Consider the following 20,347-nt stretch of genomic DNA (forward strand, 5'->3'; position numbering starts at 1 on the left):
GTGTGTGGTGGCTCTTGATGCCTTGACCCCAGCCTCAGTCCATTCCTTGTGAAGTTCACCCAAATTCTTGAATCGATTTTGCTTGACAATCCTCATAAGGCTGCGGTTCTCTCGGTTGGTTGTGCATCTTTTCTTCCACACTTTTTCCTTCCACTCAACTTTCTGTTAACATGCTTGGATACAGCACTCTGTGAACAGCCAGCTTCTTTGGCAATGAATGTTTGTGGCTTACCGTCCCTGTGAAGGGTGTCAATGATTGTCTTCTGGACAACTGTCAGATCAGCAGTCTTCCTCATGATTGTGTAGCCTAGTGAACCAAACTGAGAGACCATTTTGAGGGCTCAGGAAACCTTTGCAGGTGTTTTGAGTTGATTAGCTGATTGGCATGTCACCATATTCTAATTTGTTGAGATCATGAATTGGTGGGTTTTTGTTAAATGTGAGCCAAAATCATCACAATTAAAAGAACCAAAGACTTAAACTACTTCAGTCTGTGTGCACTGAATTTATTTAATACACGATTTTCACAATTTGAGTTGAATTATTGAAATAAATTAACTTTTCCATGACATTCTAATTTATTGAGATGCACCTGTACATATACATATATATATATATATATACACACACACACACACACACACACACATATATAATTTAGCTCTGCATGTGGGCAGAAACAAATCGTATAGAACTGTGAAACTGCTCACAGCAATATTAATACTGCCTTGCCAACACTTGACTACAGTATCTCACCATAGATGGATCTGTGAGCTTTAGTGTCTTCATGTGAACATCACTTCTCATTTGCCTAAGGCTAAATTTTTCTTAACTTTGTCAAAACCACTGACATGCCTACATTGCATTACCAACAGCTGTTAACAAAAACAGCAAACAAATGACTTCTGGTCACTTTGTTGTTACACAGAGATGAAATGTGTTAACACCCATTAACACCAGCCATATGGCTGTGCATTTTACATCAGATCATGCATATACAGTTTGGGGTCAATAAGACTTTTTTTTTTTTCCTGAAATAAATTAATATTTTATTTTAAAAAGTAACAAAGACATTTATAATGGGGAAAAATTTTTTTAACAGAATTCTGAGAAATGAGAACTGTAAAATTAAAAAATATATATATTTAAAAAAATATATATTAAATAGTATAACCGTTTTCAACACAGATAAATTATAATAGTAAGAAAGTTCATTTCTTGAGCACCAAATCATCACATTAGAATGTTTTCTGTAGAATCATGTGACACTGAAGACTGGACTAAAATTTAGCTTTGCCATCACTGTAGAGGTCTGCATTCCTGTGTCTTTCCAGCGGGACCCGACCAGATTTCTTGTGCCACGGGATTATATTCCCGAATAAAACGCGGTAGCGGTCGGTAACTCTGGTGTAATTTGAACGAGAGCTAACAATATCCCGTTCCCGACGTCCATTCAGAACAGCATATCTGCGCTTTATTCTTATTGACCACCGGTACAGCCTGCACTCAGGACTGTTATGCACGCGCTGCACACATGAACCAGTACATTCTGCGTCACACGTTTTATTTGCAGGGTCTGTGCGCAGCATGTGCATAACGGGCCTCAGAGCGGGCTGTAGCCTACCGGTGGTAAATATAAAATTTAGTATTTTGACAAGACGAAAAAAAAATAGCTAATAGGCTATTTTTGTACAATCAAAAATATATTTTTTTTCTCTTTGCGACACTTTTTCCTATTGTGTTGTAAATGTTAAACGAATTGTATCCTGACAAGATGAATAATAATAATTTTAAAAAAACAACAACATTGTACAACATTTTTATTTTCTCTGTGACACTTTTTTTCCTAAAATATTAAAACGAATTTTGTGTCTTAAAATAGGCTAATTCATATAAATTCAAGTCAAAGTCCATAAATTCAAGACTATTGACAAGATTAATAAAATAAAAAATAAAATTTTGTGCAGACTACACTTTTATCTGTTAGCCTCTCTTTCTTTCAGTAGCAGAATTTTAATGTGAAATTCTGGAAACGAGATCTAAATTTAGCGGGAACAGTCGGGTCGGGAAGAAAATTATTAAAAGTGGACAGTGGGTGAACAAAGAGTGAATATATAGCGTGAGCGGAATATAACCTTGCGGGAGTGGTATAAAAAAATAGTCCCGCGCAGACCTCTACATCACAGGAATAATTTACATTTAAAAAAATATATTTAAATAGAAAAATCTAGTTACTTTCGATTACAATAATCTTTCACAATATTACTGTATTATTGATCAAATGAATGCAACACTGGTAGACATAACAGGCTTCTTTCAAAAACACCATTTTATGAACCCCAAATTCTTGGTGTATCAAACAGTAGCGTATATTGTGTTTGCGATGCAATACTCACTTGTTGCAGTGGTGTTTCAGGTGTTTCTTGTACCCATCATCAGACAACATGTGTTCTGGGTTGTGTTTTCGGATCCATTCTGCCTTCTGGATATCAAATGAGCTAGACTGAATCTTCATCTTCTTTCCTTTTCTGCCTCGTGGCACTGGAGTCGACAAACCTGCACAAGTCACATTAAAAAATCTAAATAATGTCACATGCTTTATAAACAGATATTAATCCTAACTAGATCAAAATGTAAAAGGTAACTGAATTTCAGTCCTCATACCCAAATGGTTCTGAAGTTCCTTGGTCCTGCCGTCCTCTGTGGGAGCGATCAGATCCCACATGAAGCTCTTAATTTTATCATCTCCACGGTAATGAACGAGGCAGTATGCTAGGAGTGCTCTGCATATCGATTCCACATCACGGTCGCTCAGCTGACGCTTAAAGCGCCCGTGAGCCAGGATATCCTTCCAGCGGCCCCACCTACGACCACAGAAACAAATTCAATGGTCCATCATTTCATCATCAGTGTGAAGAACTCTGCCTGAGAACAGTCTCACTTCCTATATTTGCTATAAAGTTTATGTAGTGTATTAAACGTATATATACAGCACAAAAAACTTTTAAAGATGTTCAAATGTGATAGTAAAGTCATTTAAAATGTTACTATTTCAAATAAATGCTGTTCTTTTGAACTTTCCACTTATTAAAGAATCCTGGGGGAAAATCCTGCGGTTTCCACAAAAATTTTAAGCAGCACAAACGTTTGGTCAAGAAACATGTTTAAAAAATGTTGCGTATATAGTTATTGTACTGGCATATAACAAAACCCATATCGGTAGAGCACTAGCCATCACTCACCCGTACACCAAGAGGTTTTTCTCTACCCGGAAGCACTCTGTGCGGCCATAGCTGTTGAGGCGGTCATGTGGCCGGCGGAGTTTGGGTTTGTCATCTCCACTACTCTCCCCTTCAGAGAGCTCGGCCAGCTCATCCTTAGTAGCGCTGAACGGCCGGGTCTGTTTCCTGACACGAGGGGTGTCGATCACCAGACTGTTCTGTAGCAAAACCACATCAAATAACAACAGTTAAAACAGAACCACTGACCTACCTTTATTGAGAGCATTGAATGCTATGCATTTAAATAAGGCCAACCGCATTCACCAAAACTGATGTTTGCTTTCGATCACTCTTTGCTTTCAAGTGCAGCACTTACAGCTAAAATATAGAAGAGCCCACAGAAAACAAACAATGACTGAGTTATTTCAAAGAGTACATTCTATTAAATACCAATCATGTTAGCCAGCATCCTGTCATTTCTTACAGCAATGCCTCTCTGCTCAAAATCTCATTTCTGGGGGTTTTCCCATCAGCCACTGACAGTCAGAGCTTTCTGTTAACTTGATTTTAGATTTTTTATTAACACAGATGTCTAGGCAGATCTCAAAGCAATCCTGGCACTGGAGAGTCAGCTAGGAGGATGCAGGCTTCTCTGCTACACTGTTAAACTTTGATTATGGCAGAGTTTGTGTATAACTTACTCTGCCATTGACTGTATCCATGTCAATCTCTGCTTTCTTAGCCCACTTGTCCCAGAAGTTGGGGTCATCCAGAGAGATGTCTGTTCTGTTCCCTGAAGCTACAAAACTGGCCTGTGAACACAGCAAAAACAAATGAGAACAACATGTTCAACATAAATAATGTCTCTAAAATGCAGGTCTTAAATACATATAAGAATTAGGACGGCAAAATATTGGACAAAAAAAAAAACATTCCAGTATTTTGTTTTTCTGTGATAATTATTGTGATATGATCTTTTTAATGACTTCAAAAGATACGTTTTGGGGAAAAAACATAAAAGTGAATAGTTTAAAAAATATTTCCACAACAACTGTAAAATTATAATACTAATATTGCATCTTAATTTCTTAATTTTCAAACATTGCTCCAAAACTACAATGACAAACTAGAGGGAGCCCTTAAAGCTTCTTTCTGTTATATTTTATTTAGATACATTTCAAAATAATAATAATAATTATTTCATAGAATAACTTTAGAATTATTATTATTATTTCATAGAATAACTGTAGAATTACAATACTAATATTTATGTCTTAATTTCTTAATTTTCATGCATTTTTAAGTGGATATTTTGATGGAAACCACAGGGAGCCCTTAAAGCTTCCCCTTCGTTGTTTAATTTTATTTCAGTATATTAGCAACCTTAACAAGAATGTTATCTGAAAATAGCTTTTATACGAGAGACTGTAAGAAAACATTATGACCAATACTTTTAAACATACAATAAATAAAAGATGAAAGAAAGTAGCTGACCTTGGCAAAGGTGGAGCCCCGACCCTCAGATTCTATAGTGATGGTCTTGGTTCTGCGTTGCAGGATTTGGTCAATGTCCTCTTCACAAAATTTAGCCCCCTCATCTTCCTCGTCCATGATGGCACCATAAGCTCCACGCCGCAGAAGGTCCTCAATCTCCTTCTTAGAGAGCTGCTGCTGCATCTGCTATAAAAGATTGAGAGAGAAAGAGAGTGAATTAAACCAGACAATATATATTACACCAGTACAAAAAATATCCGTCAACACCACCATGCAAATCTCCATGTAAAGAACAACAATGTAATGAGGGCTGGAGAAAAAAAAAAAAAAACCCTGGTACATGGGTAACATTTGATGACTTACCCCTCCTCCTCCTGTACTGTTGTCTCGTCCGCTCATGCTCTGAAGCACTGCTTTATCCAATCCCAGCTTTAGACTGGCTCTATCGAACATCTCTCGCTCATATGAGTTACGTGTGATTAGTCTGTATACTTTTACTGCTTTATCCTGTCCAATCCTGTGGCAGCGAGCCTGAGCCTGTAGATTAAAAAAAATAAATAAATAAAAAAGGAAAGGGAAAATAAGCCAATAGGAACTTCGACAATAATTTAGCATCAAGTGTATTTGTGTGTATGTGTGTGCGTGTGTGCATGTGTGTGTACCTGCAGGTCGTTCTGAGGATTCCAGTCAGAGTCAAAGATGATACAGGTATCGGCAGCTGTGAGGTTAATACCAAGTCCACCTGCTCGAGTACACAGCAGGAAGACGAATCGATCGGAGTCTGGTTTACTGAAACGGTCTATTGCTGCTTGACGGAGGTTCCCACGTACACGGCCGTCTATCCGCTCATAGAGGTATCTGAAAAAGGTCAGTTTGACTTAGAAATTACAGATCGATGTACTTTATCAAGCACTTCCACACAGTCGGTGCACAGACATCATACATACATAACTAGCCAACAGTTTGTGGTCAGTTTGTAATGTTTTTGAAAGAAATCTCTTATGGTCAACAAGCCTGCATTTATTTGATCAAAAATACAGTAAAAAAAAACCAAAAAAAAAACACAGTAATAGTGAAATATCATTAAACATTTATTATTATTGATGTTAAAAAAAATGTGCTGCTTAATATATTTGTGTAAACTGTGATTATAATTTTTTTTTTTTTAGGGTTCTTTGTTTAATAGATGGTTCAAATGACCAGCATTTATTTGAAACAGAAATATTTTGTAGCATAATAAATATCTTTATTGCCATTCTTTCTTAAAAAAAATTAATAAATAAATAAACATCTTACTGACTTCTGAATGGTAGTTCTGTATATGCATATATTCTACCATCAAAACAGTTTGATCTATACAAATTGACATTACAATACATTGTTTTATTGTCATTACCTAACAAACTAAATGTGTTAAAAGAATATTCCAGTAAAGCTGAATCAGCATCTGTGGCATAATGTTGATTACCCAAGAGCAACGTTGCATTAGTACGTCCCTAGCTCACTCCTAAAACTCTTTCCATCACCTTTTCACTCATTTATTTTTTATTTTTTTTCCATTCATGTCCTTTATTGCTTCCTCTCTTTTTGTCACATATTTTTCCATGTTACTTCCCGCTTTCTGTGACCCACTTAGGGCAGAGCTGTGCCTCTGGGACTGTGTGCCTGATGTGAGATCCCTGGAGTGTCTATGTCCTGCAGCACCCTAGCTGCATCAGCCAACATACACAGCACTTAGTTCGCAAACAGTATGCTGTACACATTGCTAGACTGTCACAGACATGCTGAGGCAAGAGAAAAATGAATAAGACTTAATTTTTTTCTTAGGAGAGAAACTAATCCTAGCCACTGCATAAAACGGTCATGTGATATCGGTGATGCAAAAGGGTTCAACAGCAGAGAGCTCTGTATAAAGGACCAGAGAGATAAGGAACATGTGAAAACAACTCAAAGCAGGTTAAGCAAAATGTGGCATTGAACTCCTGCCAAAAAAGCAGATTAGATTGCTTGCTAAAATGGCATATATACGCTGTAATGTATCTAAAACAAATGTAGTAGAGCGGGACATAACAGTTTGCAGTTAAACCGCATGAACTCGGCAGGAACACGGCGAGAGTCATTCACAGCAATGAAATACACCTTTAGCATTTCGCTGTTTTCGATTCTCACCTTCTCTGGATGAGGTAGTCTTCCAGGATGTCCAGGCAGCGCACCATCTGAGAAAAGATGAGCACTTTGTGTCCACCGGCCTTCATCTTGGGGAGCAGCTTGTCAATGAGAACGAGTTTACCTGCTGACTGAATCATAGCCTGCAGGTGGAAATCTACTGCTGCGGGGCTGTACACCTCCTTGAAGTCCTCTAAGATCTTCTCCTCAGCCCCTAGATGAGAAGAGAGAGCAACAGACTTCTTAGGACCTTGCCTAATGTAGGCTTGTTGGTTTTGGCAGCAGCTGGGGTTTAAATGGTTGTACCTTTGATGAGGTAGGGATGGTTGCAGCATTTCCGCAGTTCCATCATGGTGTTAAGCAGGTTTGGGACGTTGGCTTGGCCAGCTCCCTTAGCCAGGAATGAGAAGTTTTTCTCCAGGATGGCGCGGTAGTATTTCTTCTGGATGTTGGTGAGCTCCACTTCAATGATGGTCTCCTCTTTAGGGGCCAACTTCTTCTCCACGTCTTCCTTAAGACGACGCAGCATCATCGGTTTCAGGATGGCCTGGAGTTTCTGGACCTACATGCACAAACATATACAAATTATGAAGAGTTAATATATACAGAACATATATGAATTTAAACACCGTAATATATAACGTATATACAAATACAGCACCTGCTCCTCAGTCTTGAGGTCTCCAAATTCCTGCATGAAGGTGCTTTCAGAAGGGAAGCGGGTCGGCTCCAGGAAGTGCAGCAGACTGAAGAGTTCCTCTACCGTGTTTTGCAGCGGAGTGCCCGTCAACAAAACCTTATGTTCCTAAGAGGTCAACAGATATCAAGTTAAAAACATAGGAAAAGAAAAGACAACTGTGATAAGTTTTAAATATAACTATAATGTCTTATTTATACCAGACTCATAAGTTTGAAGCCCTCCAGTAGCTTGCAGTTCTTATTTTTGAGCCGATGGGCTTCATCAATGATGACACAGCGCCAGTCTATTGCGTTAAGTTCTGGACAGCCTCCCAATATCATCTCAAATGTTGTAATGACCGCCTGAAACCGGTAAGCACCTCTTATCACACGACCCTGTAAGAGCGAAAGAGGGATAATAAGTGGCTGCAAGCATTTTACAGTTTTTTTGTGTTCCCTGAGGTTTTGCACGGTAGACCAGTCATTAGGTGTAAGTGATACGTCAAAAATCATATATAACAGCATGTGGATTTTTATTTCATCATAAAAGTATATATAACAATATGGGTATTTTTGCAGGAAATTCAACAAAAATGCATTTCTCTCTCACACACACACATTTTTATAAATATTTATAAATCATATAAATTATACACATTATATATTAATCATGTGGTTATGCCTATTTTTGATAATACAGTGAATTAAAAACTTCATAAATGAAAGGTATGCATGCAAACCACTTGGTAAAACCGATTTTATAAAATGGAATGATGCATACTAAAATATATGATTATGCATTACAAATTAACTTAAATTAATTTATAAAATATATATTAAATATTATTATTATTTTTTTAAAATATTCATTCTGACCAGATGAGCAGTATCTGTTATGAAAAATCCAATATAAAAGAAAGCAATTGAATTCTGTATTAATGCAACAGATTGCAATGCTTTTTTTTCTCCATCTATTCCATCTATTATTTCTTCATCATATTACTCCATCTTCACTGGCAGTTATGCAAATATATCCACTGTGGCATTAGCAGTACAGGGTATATCAAATTTCATACCAACTGACACATTTTCTACCATGATGAGGTACTGTATACGCTGAAATATCACCCAGCCATAACAGTGATGTTTGATTTTTTTGCATATCAAGCATCGCTTTACGGACTTTCTCAGAGATAAACTCTGCCAACTTCACAATTACATTTAGTTTGAAAAGGAATAAAATAACCATAATTGAGTTGTGGCTTGCTTTTTTCCCCTCTATCTTTCTCCTTTACAAAACATGATACTAAAAGGTAACCAATTCAAAAGCCTTGGATTACAGTTAAGAGGTCTAGATCAATGCGAGGCTGACCTTCCTCTGCTGTGTGTGTGTGGGTGTGAAATCTCACCTGAGCATCTCTGAAGTACATCTCATACTGCTGGAGCATCTGTCTGCTGACCACACTGCCATGGTATACGATGACGTTGAGGTTCGTCCAGGTTCTGAACTCTCTCTCCCAGTTAGCGATGGTAGAGAGAGGGGCGATAATGAGGAAAGGCCCCTTGATCCCTGTGCGATAGATCTCATCCAGAAATGTGATGGACTGGATGGTCTTTCCCAGACCCATCTCATCCGCCAGAATACAGTTACGCCTGCAAATTGAAAGAGAGGGACATCAGAGTTTTTGCCTTTTTAATATTCCCACACACAATACGAATTTTTTTTTTTTTCATATTCGTCATCCTTTCCTATCAAAATCCTTGCTACGGATGCAAAAACGAAGAAAATCGAACCTGATCCGAATTTTTTTTTATGACGGACGAAAGTTTCGGAGGCAGTGTGTAAACGTGATTAACACAACGTGAGGTCGTATTTATTTTTTAACGTGTGAAAATTTCGGACTCCGTGTGCAATGACCTTTAAACTTATTCAAAAATGAAATAAAGAATAAACTTTTAATGGAAATAAAATAGCAAAAAAAACAACAAAAAAAAAACAACAATATTAGACCTTCTTGACACAATGCCTGTTGAAATGTAGCGCTACTGCACACACAGCCACACATAATACATACAACAGTGAGCGTCAGCATATCCAGAGCAAGGGCAAAACACAGAAAAGCCTGGAAATTCAGCTAATATATTATAGTAACTCTTAAATGACGTTCAAATTAGGTTTGCAAGTTGCTTTTATACAAAAGCATCAGCCAAATGAGCCGCTGGAATTTAAGTTATATAATTTATTCATTATCTCATTGATGGTCTCAATGCTGCCTGAAGTCTGAATGGAAAATTAGATTTCCACAACACTCACAGCTCTCTCTCTCGCCTATCTGCCATTCAATTATCTATCTATACATAAAAAGCAAGCAAAAGAACAAGGACGCAAAGTATATAAGAAAAGCCATGCAGACATTAGCTCACAGATTTGATGACGTTCTACTCAGTAGTTTTATTGACGTATATAAGGAAGGATAAAGAGGAAGGATCCCTCTGTCAGCGTTCACTTACCTGTTATACCAGTTGAAGAGAAGCCAGTTGACCCCCTCCAGCTGGTAATCCCTGAGACAGTTTCCATTACAATACTCTCGTGATTGTTCCCGCTTCTTCCAGTGACTCGCCGGTGGACGCTCCTGAGAGAGCATGGAAAATTCAGTAAATGCTATTCAAGCACCAAAACTTGCATCAACTACCTGCAATACGGTTTAACCAGGCACTATTTGCTTTGTTACACCAATTCGGCATGCATATTTAAATACTTTGTAGCACAAACATCTCCTTTCTATATAAATTATAGACACTTCATAAAAGGGAAGTTTGTGTACAATTTCTAGTGATTATAGCAACAGGAATTCATCAAATGATGGAGAAGTGAGTATTATATATCCAGTGAAGCGCAGTTTAGGCATGTTATAGAGCTGTTTCAGGTCCCTGAAGCTCAGAGGCAATTACACTGAGAAAGAGGAATATACAGTGAATACATCATTTAAATAATAATATCTTATGCTCACCAAGGCTACATTTATTTGATCAAAAGTAGAGTAAAAACTGTAATATTGCAAAATATTATTAGAATTTGAAATATCTTTTCTATTTTAATATATTTTAAAATACAACCATTACTCCAGCCTTCAGTGTCACGTGATCCTTCATAAATCATTCTAATATGCTGATCTGCTTCATTTCTTGTTATTATCAATGTTGAAAGCAATTGTGCGGTTTAATATTTTTGTGGAAACCACAATTATTTTTTTTTAGGATGATTAATACATTTGATGAATAGAAAGTTCAAAAGAACAGAATTTATTGATTAAATTATTGATTAAAAAGAACATGTTTGAATGGTAGAAAAATATAAATAAAACAAAACAAAATGGTATAAGAGGGAGCAAGAGAGAGATGGTCTCACCACTCTGTTGGCGCTTGGTTTTGCTGCCTGCAGCTTTTTGAACTCTTTAATTTTAGTCTGGTCTACATCTTCCTTCAACTCCCATGTGCTGTCCTCATACGGCAATGAGCACCATTTCACCAGGTAATACACCACCGGCTACACATGCACACAAAAAGAAGGTTTTGAGACTTTCACAAAATAATAAACAAACAAAGAGAGAGCATCCCTTCATGAACTGCACAGAGTGCTAACCGCACACACACAAACACAATTCACACAGCAATGACTACCTCTCCGGTGTCCTTGTCCTCACAGTATGAGACCTCAAGAACTCGGTCCACTTCTACATAGTCGGGATTGAATGGTTCCTCCTCCATCTTAAACACACACACATACACATAATTAATAATTACAAATAAATCCTGTGCATCTCCCCAGTGATTATTACGACTAAATGAAATCACATTTAACCTGAAATGCATCATACTAAATATTTTTTTGTGAGAAGACAGCGTTCGCTGAAATTACAAACAAACACAGGCATTCTTACATCAGCAAAGAAGTGTGCTCTCTGCGCCTGTTTGATCTTGAAGCGCTTGATTTTCTGCTGGATCCTCTTGTCTTTCACTAACTGCTGCTCCGTCGCCCACTCACAGTGAAGATACGAGCTACAACACACACACAAGTTTACATAATTACTGAATGCTCCTTACACACACGCCAAATTATGCATGCTCATCAACACACGACTAAATTGCTCTCTGAGCTGCTCCTGGTTATTAGCAATATGAAAAACTGAATTTTTTACAGCTTGAACGCTAACAGAGAAAACTGTTAAAGCTGATAAAAGCAGTGCCTTATTGACTTACTAGTTTTTGTACTTGACATAATACTCTTCAGTTTCTACCATCACCCCAGAAGAAACCTGTTGAATGAAAAATAATAATTATAATAATAATAATAATAAAATTATATTAAATATAATATACAATATTATTAAAATAAATAATCAATAATAGTTATTTTTACCCATTTCTGAATAAAGAAAAAATAATATTATAAGTAATAATAAATAGTTAATTTTTCCCAATAAAAGTTAAATTAAGTCTCTTTTTCATGGCTGATAAATCATATTAACACAGATAACTCACTTGGGATAGAAGCATTTGCTAAATTAATAAACAGATTAGCACACATATTAAAGTTTAATACAGATTAAAACTATGAGCATTCTGCTAGAAATGTCACATTATTTGTTACAAGATTAAAATTCCAGCATATTTCAGAACAACTATGCACTAAAATGTCTGTTGTTTTTCCCCTCTTTCCTGTGCTTTATCTTTATCAACATGCAGTGTGATGTACACAGTCATAAAATCAGAGACCCTCCCCTGACAAAATCTGATCACAACTGGTCACAGGAAGTGTACGTGTCATGTGTAATACCATGTGCAAACAGAGCTATCATTTCAAGAATAAAATTGAATGAGAAAATAAGAAAAACACACTTAATAAAACAGAGATTGTGAAACACTTACCTCATTTTTCACCACACGAGATGCCATGATTTTATCAACCACAGCAGCATCTTCCTCAGTCGGGTTCTCCTAGTTGCCAACATAAACCAGATCAGAAACTCTTCATACCACAACATATACTTAAACACACACAACTTTCCTCTCTCTCTCTCTCTCTCTCTCTCTCTCTCTCTCACACACACACACACACACACACATAAAAGGATGCATTGGCTTTACTCATTCTAAACATAGCATATTATTTTCAAGATCAGAGAACTCCTGGAACACGCTGGGACACATCATAAGAAACAATTCCGTGTGCTGCTAAGTGCAGTGAGATTTTATGTACTCACCACAAACAGTTGCACCGCAGGCTGTTTGTGAGCGCTGGAGTTGCTCTTCTTGGCTTTTACGATGACCTTCATTTCTTCATCGGACAATCGAGCCTCGCCATCATCCTCATACTTCTTCCTCTTGACCTTCCGGTTCGAACGTCGCTTCTGTAGACACACAAACAAAAGTGAGTGTGATTTCAAGAGCATGTTTGAATTTTTTTCACAGTTCTTTTTGAAAGAAGTCTCTTATGCTCATCAAGGCTGCATTTACAGTCATGGCCAAAAATATCAGCACCCTTGGTAAATATGATCAAAGGCGGCTGTGAAAATTAATCTGCATTGTTAATCCTTTTGATCTTTTATTTATAAAAAAAAAAAAAAAAAAAACAACACCACGAAAATCTAACCTTTCATTGGATAATAAGAATTTAAAATGGGGGAAAATATTATAATGAAAATTTTTTAATTTTTTGTAATACACACTGGCCACAATTAACGGCACCCTTTTATTCAATAATTTTTGAAACCTCCATTTGCCAGTTTAACAGCTCTGAGTTTTCTCCTATAATGCCTGATGAGGTTAGAGAACACCTGACAAGAGATCAGAGACCATTCCTTCATCCAGAATCACTCCAGACCCTTTAGATTCACAGCTCCATGATGATGCTTCTTCTCTTCAGTTCACCCACTCATTTTCTATAGGGTTCAGGTCAGAGGACTGGAATGGCCAGCAGAAGCTTGGTTTTGTGCTCAGTGACCCATTTTTGTGTTGTTTTTGAGGTTTGTGTTTGCATTATTGTACGGTTGGAAGATCCAAACATGGCCCATTATAAGATTTCTAACAGAGTCAGTCACTTATTGATTTTTTATCTGTTGGTATTTGATAGGATCCATGATGCCATGTGTCTAAACAAGATGTCCAGGACCTCCAGCAGAAATATAGGCTCACAACATAAAAAATACAGCAGTATATTTCATTGTACACATGGGGTACTTGTTATTCCTGTGTTCACCAAACCCATCTTGAGTGTTTGCTCATTTTTTAGTTTCATCTGACCATAGAAGCCAGTTCCATTTGAAGTTCCAGTCGTGTCTGATAACTGAATATGCTGGAGTTTGTTTTTGGATGATCTAGGACAATTTTTCTTGAAACCCTCCCAAACAACATGTGGTGATGTAGGTGCTCTTTGACAATTTTTTTTTAAGGTTTTCTGACCCCGAGACTCAACTATTTTCTGCAATTCTCCAGCTGTGGTCCTAGGAGAGTCTTTAGTAGTGCTGTCAATCGATTAAAAAAATTAAATAGTTTTAATCGTGATTAATCGCAAATTTAAAATACTAGGATTTACCTGTAAATGTGTTGAAATAAAGAAATGCATGACAAACTAGTTTAAGGAAACAGAACCTTTCACACTTCCGCCAGGTATGAGACATAATCCTTATTATTCTTTTATCATTATTCTTTTGTTTTTATTCAGCCATTATCAGCCTTTATACTGGAAATAAAATGTTTACCAAGCCACATCGCTTCAATCTCAGTATACATTTACCCAACTATTATCAAAAGTATTTCTAAATAAATACTATTATTATTATTTAATTAATAGTATTTATTATTAGTACTACTATTTATTATTATTATATATTATTACTATTAATAGTATTATGACAAAATGCATTATGAAGAAGAATTGGATCTGTTCTGCAGCTGCATTAGAGCTAATATTAGCATCATGCTTCATAGGACAATTTATGAGATTGATAGTACACTTTTACTCAGAACTCACTTCAAACCACCATCGAGTGTTTGTAATAACTTCCTTTTGCGATCACATGTGGAATTTGGTCATTTACTGTTGTTCAAATATGCTATTTATAGTCTTTTATGTCGCTGCACAAATTAGTATAGATGTACACATTCAACTCAAACACACGATTACAATAGGATATTTGTATGTGATTTTCTTATTATCTTATATAATCTATAGTGGCTGTTGTCATGTTTATTTCTGCTGTGTAAAAGCCTTAACATGTGCTCTGCTGAAACTCACTTTGGTTGTGATGTTACAACCACCTCTCCGTTCTTAAGTTGCCAGGTATACATTCCAAGTATAAAAACATTAGTAAAAGGATCTATTTAAATTTTTATTTGTCAATATACACTTTTACATTATAAAAGTAGCCCAAAAAACCGCAACCCACGGCTCTGTAATTTTTTCCCGCGACTGTATTTTCAAAATAGACCACTTGTGCCGTTACCTTGGCAACACTGGTTCACTGTACCCTCGGCCTCATCACACAATGATAGATAACCTTCCGCGCTGCGATGACGGCAAGAATTTGGGGTCAAACCTTATCAAATGATTAATTTGCGTAAAAAAAATATTAACGCGTTAACGTTGACACCCCTTGTCTTTAGCCACTCAAACTCACCTTCTCACCGTGCATTAGGACGATATAGACACGCGTCCTCTTCTAGGCAGTTTTGTAACATTTTATGTTGATTGGAAATTCTTAATTATTGCCCTGATGGTGGAAATGGGAATTTTCACTGCTCTAGCTCTTTTCTTAAAGACACTTCACTAATTTGTGAAGCTCAACTATCTTTTACTGCACATCAGACATATATTCTTTGGTTTTTCTCATTGTGATGGGAATTAGGGAATTTGGGCTTTGTTTTCCGTCCTATTTATATAGTCCAACGTGTATTTGAGAAAAACATTTATTTCATAATGATATTTTCCCCCATTTTAAAGTCTTATTATCCAATGAAAGGTTAGATTTTTGTAAATTTTTTTAATGACAGATCAAAAGGATTAACAATACAGATTAATTTTCACAGCCACCTATGTTCATATTTACCAAGGGTGCCGATATTTTTGGACATGACTGTATTTGATAAAACAGATACAGGTTTATTGTGAAATATTATTACAATTTAAAATAACTGTTTTAAAATATTTTTTGTAATGTAATTTATTTCTGTGATGGCAAAGCTGAATTTTCAGCAGTCATTACTCCAGTTTTCAGCGTCTAATGTTTCTCCAGAAATCATTCTAATGCTGATTTGGTGCTCAAGAAACATTTCCTATCATTATCGATGTTGAAAACAGTTGTGCTGTTTAATATTTTTGTTAAAACCATTATAAATTCCTTCTTCGATGAATAGAAAGTTAAAAAGAACTTCATTTATTTGTCTTTATGTCTGATTGTTAATGCATTAATGTTGAATAAAAGTATGAATTTTTGAAGTCATTTTTTCCAAGTCATTCACCTCTTCTGAATAGTGTGTATAATACATATGCATTCAGAAATTTAAATATAAATGCATACATTTTACATTAATGTCAGCATTTTCAAATAAACAAAGAAATTATCAATTGAATTTTAAATATTTAGCAAAAATCATATTACAGTTGGGATAAATTTGCCCCAGGGGGATTCTTGAGCCATGTAAATGTCACTTTAGATGACCAAGAGAGGAGGAGAACCCCTGCGCATGCACAATTTTATTTTTCACTCAGCAAATCAGAGATGCCCATCAGGGGGCCTTTAATAAATTAGTACAGCAGAAAGAGAGAGAGAGAGAGAGAGTGTGAGTGAGAGAGAGAGGGAGAGAGAGTGTGTCTGTCCTCCCAAATATAACATGACCTAAATGTGTAGGAGTTAAAGTAAATGGAGAGGATGAGAATATCTCAGGATGACCAAATAAAGACCCACCCGCCCTGCCACGAGACCCCAGTGTTTCCCAAAATGCACATGGCTGTGGCTTTAACTCCAACAGCCTAACTGAGTCATCAAAAGAACACTGCTTTAATTAACACAGGGGTATTTAAAGAGGATAATTATATCTGGAAGGGTGGAGGGGGGTATATCATGGATGGGGGAATGAGAGGTTAGTCATTTCAGAAGAAAGAGATGGAATTCATTTGAGGGTACGGCAGTCATCTCAATCTCTCTCGCTCTTGGACTGAACATACACATGCTGCATTATGCAGTTTAAAGAATGGCCAGCAACAAAGTGCATACAATTTGTGCCACCTGCTCCAGAAACGACCACTTAGAAATACACTTCTTGCTAGATGTTTATATAAGACAGCATGAAAGTGTCATCCAGGCATATCAACAATAGATAAAAAACCCAAAGCTCACCGAATCATCATCTTTAGAGGATCGTCGAGTTGGTCTGTCATCATCAGACAGCTCTTCAGAGGAATCTGTCTTCTTTCGCTTCTTCTTTCCAAGCTTTATAACGATTTTCCTGTAAAAGAGAACACACAGAGACTTATTTTAACACCAATACCCACTGTAATTTAATCAGAAGAAGCCAGTAATATTCAAAACAATTTATGGAAACACACCAAATGACCACTTTGTTGACTGTATCAATCCTGGCAAAAGAACTGATTTACTAGTGATTTACTAGCACTTAATTCCTCTATTATATTATATGATTTTGCTTCACAAAGGACACCTTCCACAAGGAAGTTATACTGCCATTTGCAATCATATGATTTTGGACGGTAACGCCTCTGCATTAATTTTGAAACCTGAGGTAATCTACAGTATGTTTCTAAGAGGCTGTAAAACTGTAAAGCCACATTTTTTTCATTTGGTCACAAATAAAACAGACACCACACATAAAAACTTGCACCATAAACACACAAACACTTTCATATCTCTCAGTGATGTTATTGACAACTGTCAACTAAATCTAAAACTAAAATTATTACAAAACATTTTGGGTAATTGAAATAAAGCTGAAATAAACCTTAAAAATAGAAAAGTTGCTTTGGCAACCAACTGAAATAGGTTTAAGTAAGTAAAAGTACCAAAACCGAAATTGAAATAGTTAAAAACAATATTTATTTATTTTAAAAACTATTTTAAATACAAAAAACCTGAAAATATAAAAATAAAAACTAATTTAAACAATAATAAATACATTAATAGTAGTATATAAATAATACTAAACACAGTTTTCTTGGTTACATTTTATATCGATAGTCCACTTTAGACATTCTACTAACTAGAAGTAACTTTGTAACTACATGTCATCTAATTCTCATTAATTTGCAACTACATGTCTACTAACTCTCAGTAGGGTAGGTTTAGGGTTAGTAGAATAAGTTGACATACTTACAAAGTTTCTCATACTCAGTATGTTGTATGTTGTGGACCCATCAAAATAAAGTGTTAGAAGATATTAAGCAGACAGTCTATTAATACTCCAATGAATTCTAGTTGACATGTAGTAGCAAAGTTACTTACTGTTAGTAGAATGTCTAAAGTAGACTATCGAAATAAAGTGTTACGGGTTTCTTAACTTGATTGTAAATGTCATGTAATGAAGCCTAACCTTCAGCACACATGTTCAGTGCAAACAATAAACAGTCAAATGATTTCACAGAATTCCATCTTTCATGCTGGACACTAAAAACAGTCACACTTTAGCAATCTCTCCTCTCAGTGCTGGGCACACAGGAAATGATTGTCAAGACATCAGCTGTGTGCATCACTCGCTCTTTCACTCTCGCTCTCATTCTGGGTCCTGCTCTGTGGATGATGTTACACTTCACTAGTCTCCGAGATAACGTGACTTCCTGGTTGCCTAGCGACCTGATCAGAGTGAAGCTGGTGGCGTGGGTGGAAGCAGTAATGTTGTATCCTGTGAGTGACACACGAGCTCCACTCAGCAGCTGTGAAATGAGACTGAGAGCTGGTCTTTACTGCATTGTGTGTCTGTGTGTGTGTGTGTGGACAGATCAGGACTGAGCTAACCTGTGAAAGCATGTGAGGTAAGCCTAAACATCTTTATTTTGCTCTCCTCTGTCAAGGGATCCAACAGTACACACACATGGGTCCAGAATCAACCACAAACTTTCTGTTATTTTATAAAATAAGTATGATAACATAGAAAAATAAAAGGTAGATTTTCTATAAATCAAAGCACTTATTTAGCAGGTTTTCATCTTGTATGATATATTATATACGAGTCAGGAGAAAATATTATTATATATATATATATATTTTATGCTTCACATTTTCATGTTGGTGTATCAAGAACAGAACTCTAGAGCAACAAGACAAGAAAACAAATATAAAAGATTTTAAAAAGAAAGCTCTGAATGCAAATGCAAAAAGATATGCCACAGTTACTGATCTTTTCTTCAGCAGACCATTTGTGTACATTCACAAACAGCAGCGGGAGTCAGACTGTCATTCTTACACTGCATTCTTAGCATTCTTAGATTTACACCATGCACTGTGTTAGAATTGCTGAAAAAGGCACCAGTCAACAGGCCATATGGCAAACATTCTATTCACTCCGTTTTGAAGAGGGAAGAAAAGAACAAGGGGGAAAAAATCCCTGCTAATTAAAGTACACAAATTCTATCATTTGTATAATTTGACTGATCATTTCACATTATTAATTCTCTAATGTATCTAGTTCTGGGCGGTATGACCAAAAATTTATATCACGGTATTTTTCAAAATTATACCGGTTTCACAATATATAACGGTATTTATTTTTTTCATGCATGACCGGGTGTTAACTACATTTTCTACTGATTGAGAGAGGAAAAACTGCAGTAGATTGACTTAGAATGCCCTATTTTACTGTCGTGATGAGCGAATATTGTATTCCACACTAAATAGTGACTAAACATGACCCATTAATAGCCTACATGTTAACCAGGAGTCACTCTCATTTATAATCGTGACATCGTCTGATAAAATCAACATGCATCTAACGTTACACTAAAGAGCGGCTATGCGGTGGTTTTGGCTATATTACTTTTTTGTCTCATGCAGCGCACTGCCTGCGTCTGAGTAACAAACTTAAAAAAAACAAACAAACAAAAAAAGGTGCATAATACTAACAGACAAACTATGCTCATATTTATAATTCTAAACATAAGTCAGGTGCTTGGAAACGCTGTTTTTTACTCATTTACTGACGAATCTGCTGCGGTACGGCCAGCTGAATGCAGTGCTTCTCTGCTGCTCACTGCACAGAACAGACGCAGAGAGAGGCGACACTTCGCTGAGAGTCAGATCTCGCTCTCGATGAGTTTTATTTTTTCCCAAATTATGTTCTATATTTGTCAAAATTCCACTTTTTTCTGTTTTAATTTCTCTGGATTCGTTTTTTTTCTTTTCCGTTTTAATTTTTCTACACTGTTTTAATGGTTAAATTAAATTTGTATTAATCAAAAAGCATGTCTAATTAATTGAAATCATAACTAACACAATTTAACAGCAATTTTTTGCAAGTTTAACAAAAATTAGATTTTTAAGGCCCTATGAAATGGATTCAAATTTAAATGGTATTTTTGCAACTTAATATCCACAGACACTAGATCATATTGTGTTTTGATTTAACTGTACTAACCTACTTTTGATTTATGCAACCAAAATTTGGCAAATTCCGTGACATTCCACGTTATACTGTCAATTCCGTTTTTATGACTGGATCATGGAAATCACAGGGCCCTATAATGGTTGTACTTTGTCACATAAACTTAAGTGCTCTGAAAA

At 36.2% G+C, this 20,347-nt stretch overlaps 1 protein-coding gene across 7 annotated transcripts in view; it reads right to left on the bottom strand.

Annotated features, from left to right (window-relative positions):
* chd9 (chromodomain helicase DNA binding protein 9) overlaps nucleotides 1–20,347 on the bottom strand; it is a 77,294-nt gene that overhangs the window by 16,761 nt on the left and 40,186 nt on the right. For 6 of the 7 annotated variants that reach the window (XM_058780654.1, XM_058780651.1, XM_058780657.1 and 3 more), the window contains 20 exons: nucleotides 16,958–17,066; nucleotides 12,824–12,970; nucleotides 12,489–12,557; nucleotides 11,820–11,875; nucleotides 11,501–11,618; nucleotides 11,241–11,327; nucleotides 10,969–11,106; nucleotides 10,071–10,192; nucleotides 8,969–9,212; nucleotides 7,779–7,955; nucleotides 7,543–7,686; nucleotides 7,188–7,443; nucleotides 6,885–7,095; nucleotides 5,378–5,573; nucleotides 5,079–5,252; nucleotides 4,716–4,901; nucleotides 3,923–4,033; nucleotides 3,243–3,439; nucleotides 2,665–2,864; nucleotides 2,397–2,556 (listed from right to left, as the gene is read on the bottom strand). In XM_058780654.1, the coding sequence (XP_058636637.1) occupies nucleotides 2,397–2,556; nucleotides 2,665–2,864; nucleotides 3,243–3,439; nucleotides 3,923–4,033; nucleotides 4,716–4,901; nucleotides 5,079–5,252; nucleotides 5,378–5,573; nucleotides 6,885–7,095; nucleotides 7,188–7,443; nucleotides 7,543–7,686; nucleotides 7,779–7,955; nucleotides 8,969–9,212; nucleotides 10,071–10,192; nucleotides 10,969–11,106; nucleotides 11,241–11,327; nucleotides 11,501–11,618; nucleotides 11,820–11,875; nucleotides 12,489–12,557; nucleotides 12,824–12,970; nucleotides 16,958–17,066 (3,102 nt within the window). The remainder of the gene's footprint in view (nucleotides 1–2,396; nucleotides 2,557–2,664; nucleotides 2,865–3,242; nucleotides 3,440–3,922; nucleotides 4,034–4,715; nucleotides 4,902–5,078; nucleotides 5,253–5,377; nucleotides 5,574–6,884; nucleotides 7,096–7,187; nucleotides 7,444–7,542; nucleotides 7,687–7,778; nucleotides 7,956–8,968; nucleotides 9,213–10,070; nucleotides 10,193–10,968; nucleotides 11,107–11,240; nucleotides 11,328–11,500; nucleotides 11,619–11,819; nucleotides 11,876–12,488; nucleotides 12,558–12,823; nucleotides 12,971–16,957; nucleotides 17,067–20,347) is intronic. The other variant, XM_058780653.1, reaches the window with a different exon arrangement.

The sequence above is a fragment of the Onychostoma macrolepis genome, chromosome 07 (assembly GCF_012432095.1).
Source record: "Onychostoma macrolepis isolate SWU-2019 chromosome 07, ASM1243209v1, whole genome shotgun sequence".
NCBI lineage: Eukaryota > Metazoa > Chordata > Actinopteri > Cypriniformes > Cyprinidae > Onychostoma > Onychostoma macrolepis.